A 4126-nucleotide genomic window follows, 5' to 3' on the forward strand; every position below is an offset into this window, starting at 1 on the left:
GCGTGGTGCTGACAACACCAAGTAAAGGGTTAAGATCCCCTTACCGGTCATCTTTTAAAAATAAATAAATAAAGAATCCAGACTGATAAGGGGCAGGATGCTAGATATGTCCCCCAAACCACATGTGCCTTGAGCTTTGCAGCATACCACTTAACAGTGAGAAATCTCATGCCTTATGTATAGGTCCAAAAAGATTGATCTAAACAATCAACTACGTAGGAATGGGGTCAAGGTTAACAGTAGCTTTCTCAGCAGCATATGGGAAAAAGACTTAAGGATGCTGTTTGAATGCACATGTAACCGGAGCCAGTAGTCCTGGTATTGCTGGGAAATAATAATCATCTACCTGACAGTCCCTGGGTGCCTTTGTGGCTCTCTCTACAGCCTGCAGCAAGACTCTGCTCTACAAACTTAGGAGTCAGTCTCTCTTAACATCATCCCTTCTCTTCTTCCACCCACATCCAACCAGGTAGCAGCTCCTGCCATTTCGTTTCCTAAATAGAGCAAACGTTTGTGCTCTTCTTGCTACCTCCTTATCATAACCTGAACTACTAACCCATCTCCCTCCTTCCAGTCTATTCTCCATATAGCAAGTCACTCTTTTGTGTAAAACCCTCCTCCTGTATTATACGGAGCCAAGTCTTTCCTGAACAGATAACCTCTAGCTACCACTCTAAGCTCCAGCCACATGGGCCTTTTTTCTCAGAGTTTCTCATGGGCACTCTGCTGCCATCTGCCATTACCCCCTTACCGCCTCCCATCTGAACTGCTTATCCTCCGGATCTCGGCTTCCTCAGAGAATAATTCTGAGTCCACATAGACTAGACTGGGTCGCCCCATTGTCTCCAACAGCACCATAGTATGTACTTCCCCTTCACTGGCCAAATCACAGTTGCAATTGTATATTTGTCTGTGTGAATTCTGACTTAACTATCTGTTCCTGCTGTGAACCTCTGTGAAGGCTGGAATCATGTCAGTAGTGTTTGCTGCTGGGGTCCTGGGGCCTGGAATATAGCAAGTGCTTCATGGCTGTTTCTGATTGAGTGAGCTGATTGCAGTCTCTTACATTCATTCCAGATATGTAACTGGTTCATCAATGCCCGGCGGCGGCTTCTCCCAGACATGCTTCGGAAGGACGGCAAAGACCCTAATCAGTTCACGATTTCACGTCGCGGGGGTAAGGCCTCGGATGTGGCCCTCCCCCGTGGCAGCAACCCTTCAGTGCTGGCTGTGTCTGTACCAGCCCCCACCAACGTGCTCTCCTTGTCTGTGTGCTCCATGCCACTCCATTCAGGCCAGGGGGAAAAGCCAGCAGCCCCCTTCCCACAGGGGGAGCTGGAGCCCCCCAAGCCCCTGACGACCCCTGGTAGTACACTCACCCTGCTGACCAGGGCTGAGGCAGGAAGCCCGACAGGTGGACTCTTCAACACACCACCACCCACGCCCCCAGAGCAGGACAAGGAGGATTTCAGCAGCTTCCAGTTGCTGGTGGAGGTGGCGCTACAGAGGGCTGCTGAGATGGAGCTTCAGAAGCAGCAGGACCCATCACCCCCATTACTGCACACTCCCATCCCTTTAGTCTCTGAAAACCCCAAGTAGGCATCTGCCAACAGGGGTGCTCAAGGCTCAAGCCAGCTGTCCTGGGTTTCTGTTTTGGTTCCCTTCCATACGGAGGGTTTTCTATGGATCACTGCCAAACATTGGGATCATCTCCTCAGTCCAGAGGTCGTCAGCAGGAAGGCCCAGCTGGCGTTGCTGCACTGTGATGGGTCCTCTCCTTTGCTGACTCTGCCGTTTCTCCAGGCCTTCTCTCAGTGACGAGACCAAGGGATCGGAGACAGGCATGGTGCTGCTGCTGCTTCTCCAGAGAGTCCCTGGGACACCTTTGTTCCAGCCAAGTTCAGACCTATGCTGTGTCCAAGCTGCCTCTGAGCTGTGCCTCTTTCTGTCAAGCCAGGTGTGGACATTCCAAGTTCATAAATGTGAACAAAAGAAAAGAGGAACCCAGCAGATATAAAAGAACCAACTCCAGTTGAATGTTTAGATTTTTGCTAAGCTGTTTATTTTTCCCTTTTTGCTGTGGTTTGCATTCATGGGTAGTTAGCCTAGGTGTGGGGAATGGGAGTTCATCATACGATGGAGTCTGATAACTGGGAATGATCCACTACTGCAATTAGGGATTGTTTTACAAGGAAGGAGTATTTTTGTTCTGGAGGCCAGATGTATCTCTGCAGTAGTGCAGAATTCCAAATGGTTGTTTTATTGTTGGTTTGGTTTACCAAAAAAAGGCAGAAAAAACTTAAGGGCATTGGCTTTTCTGCATCAGGCACAGAAGGGGATAAAGCCACAAGCCAGTGAGAGAGTCCAACAGAATCTGACTAAACCTTCTAGGCACAGAACAGAAGGTGATAAAGCCAGAGAGGTGTTTTATTTTTTGTTGTTGTTGTTTCTGTTTTTACTGTATTGGGGGGAGGTGAGGGAAGTAAGCTAGACTGAAGCAGTGGATTTTTTTTTTTTTTCTTTCTCTACCTTTTCCCCTTTTTTGTTCTTGAATGGTTTGTCCTGCAAACTGACTTTAGAATTGCTTTGATTTACAGTAGGATCAGAATGTCAGAAGCTCTGGGCATCTCCTCCTTGGAGAGAAGTGAGCCATCTACTGGTCAGGAAGTTTTAGCTGACTGGAACAGGCGGCTTTTACCCACAATGGTGGCAGGAAACTTCCAAGAGGAAGCAGGGAATGTGCCCGCAGCTGTCTGAGAAACTGCCTTCAGAGGACGGTGGGGTTGGAAATGGATTAAAAAGCCAGTTAGCCTTGTCTTTGTTTCGCCTTTCTTTAAATTGGAGTTGCAGGGTCTTCTACCCTGAAACTTCCCAGTGAAACAGACCACGGTTGGTCTTATTCTCTTCCCCTCCCCCATTTTTTACTTTGCTGTTTCATTGCTGAATGTTCAACAGCAACATACCCCATCTTTATATATCCTAAGAAACACTAATCCTAGGTTATTATTAGCTGAAATATTTTTGTTCTGAATAACGTTGTTACTGGGCCAAAAGATAGGTCAGGAGTCCCAGCCTGTAGTTTCCTGAAATTGGCAGGTCAGGCACAAAGCTAAAGGATTGCTGGGTAGTGACTGACTTGGGTAGGCCTGGCCGAGAAAATGGCAGCAACACATGTTGTCCTTTCTAGAAAGATTCCTGATGCCCTCAGGGAGGCTCCCCCACTTCTGAGTGGCTTGGCCCATCCATTGCTGTGGGAGTGGGAATTGGTTGCTTAAGGAGAGGGAGTTTGGCTCTCTGGCCTCTTCCTCCTGTGCCCTCTCCTTGTGTGCCCTGGGGGGATCAGGGATCCTCACCCTCCTGAGGCCCAGTTGGGGAAGAATGAACAAGGCAGCTTCAAGGTTAGTTGAAGCTGCTGTCTGCCCCATCTTTTCCACTCCAACCATGTCCATGAGCCCAGGTCTGGTGTGACTTGCAGGATGCAGATAGTAGGGGACTCTGAAAGTGTATTGGGCTGTGGTAGGATTTTCCTTCCCACAGTGCACTGAGCAATGGAGGTGATGAGGGGTGAGGGAGCCATGCTGCTGAATTCTGGTGGGCATTCCCCCCTTATGTAAAATGGGGCATCTGGGGTGGGGCAGCCTCTGCTTGGGTTTGGTTGTAAGATAAACCTGGAGGAGAAGCACAGTTGTCCCATCGAATTCTTTAAGCAAAAAACTACTGTAAATAACTTTTGTTTTTGTCTTTTGTCAAATAAAGTTGTTTTTTGTTTTTGTTCTTTTTTAAAGCAGAAACCGCGTTGTTGATTGATTTACTGTGGCTTTGGGCCCAGGCTAGAGACAGAGCAGTCACTTAGTTCTGACTGTGTTGCCTCTTTCACTCTCCCTCTAGTAGCGAGCTGTGCATTCTGTGCACCCTGCCCTTTCCATGTGCCATTCATCAGAATGTACAGCAGATATGCATCCCAAGCTGGGTCAGTCTTCCCTGGGATCAATAGCTAAGCTTTGTGGTTGCTAAGTGGTGAGGATGTGAACTTGAGGGACTGGCAACTTTATCCTCCCCCTCAGTGAGGAAAGAGCATTACTGCAGCATGAAACCAGCAGAGAGAGGCAGATGTGGGATGGATGCT

The 4126-nt window shown here is 48.3% G+C and overlaps 1 protein-coding gene across 1 annotated transcript in view; it reads left to right on the plus strand.

The window, feature by feature from the left end:
* Positions 1–3791, plus strand: part of TGIF2 (TGFB-induced factor homeobox 2) — a 19476-nt gene extending 15685 nt beyond the window's left edge. The window contains exon 3 of the mRNA XM_008575224.1: positions 1078–3791. Within this exon, the coding sequence (XP_008573446.1) occupies positions 1078–1599 (522 nt within the window). The 3' untranslated portion in view covers positions 1600–3791. The remainder of the gene's footprint in view (positions 1–1077) is intronic.
* The last annotated feature ends 335 nt before the right edge of the window (positions 3792–4126 follow it).

Source organism: Galeopterus variegatus, unplaced genomic scaffold (genome assembly GCF_000696425.1).
Source record: "Galeopterus variegatus unplaced genomic scaffold, G_variegatus-3.0.2 Scaffold59, whole genome shotgun sequence".
Lineage (NCBI taxonomy): Eukaryota > Metazoa > Chordata > Mammalia > Dermoptera > Cynocephalidae > Galeopterus > Galeopterus variegatus.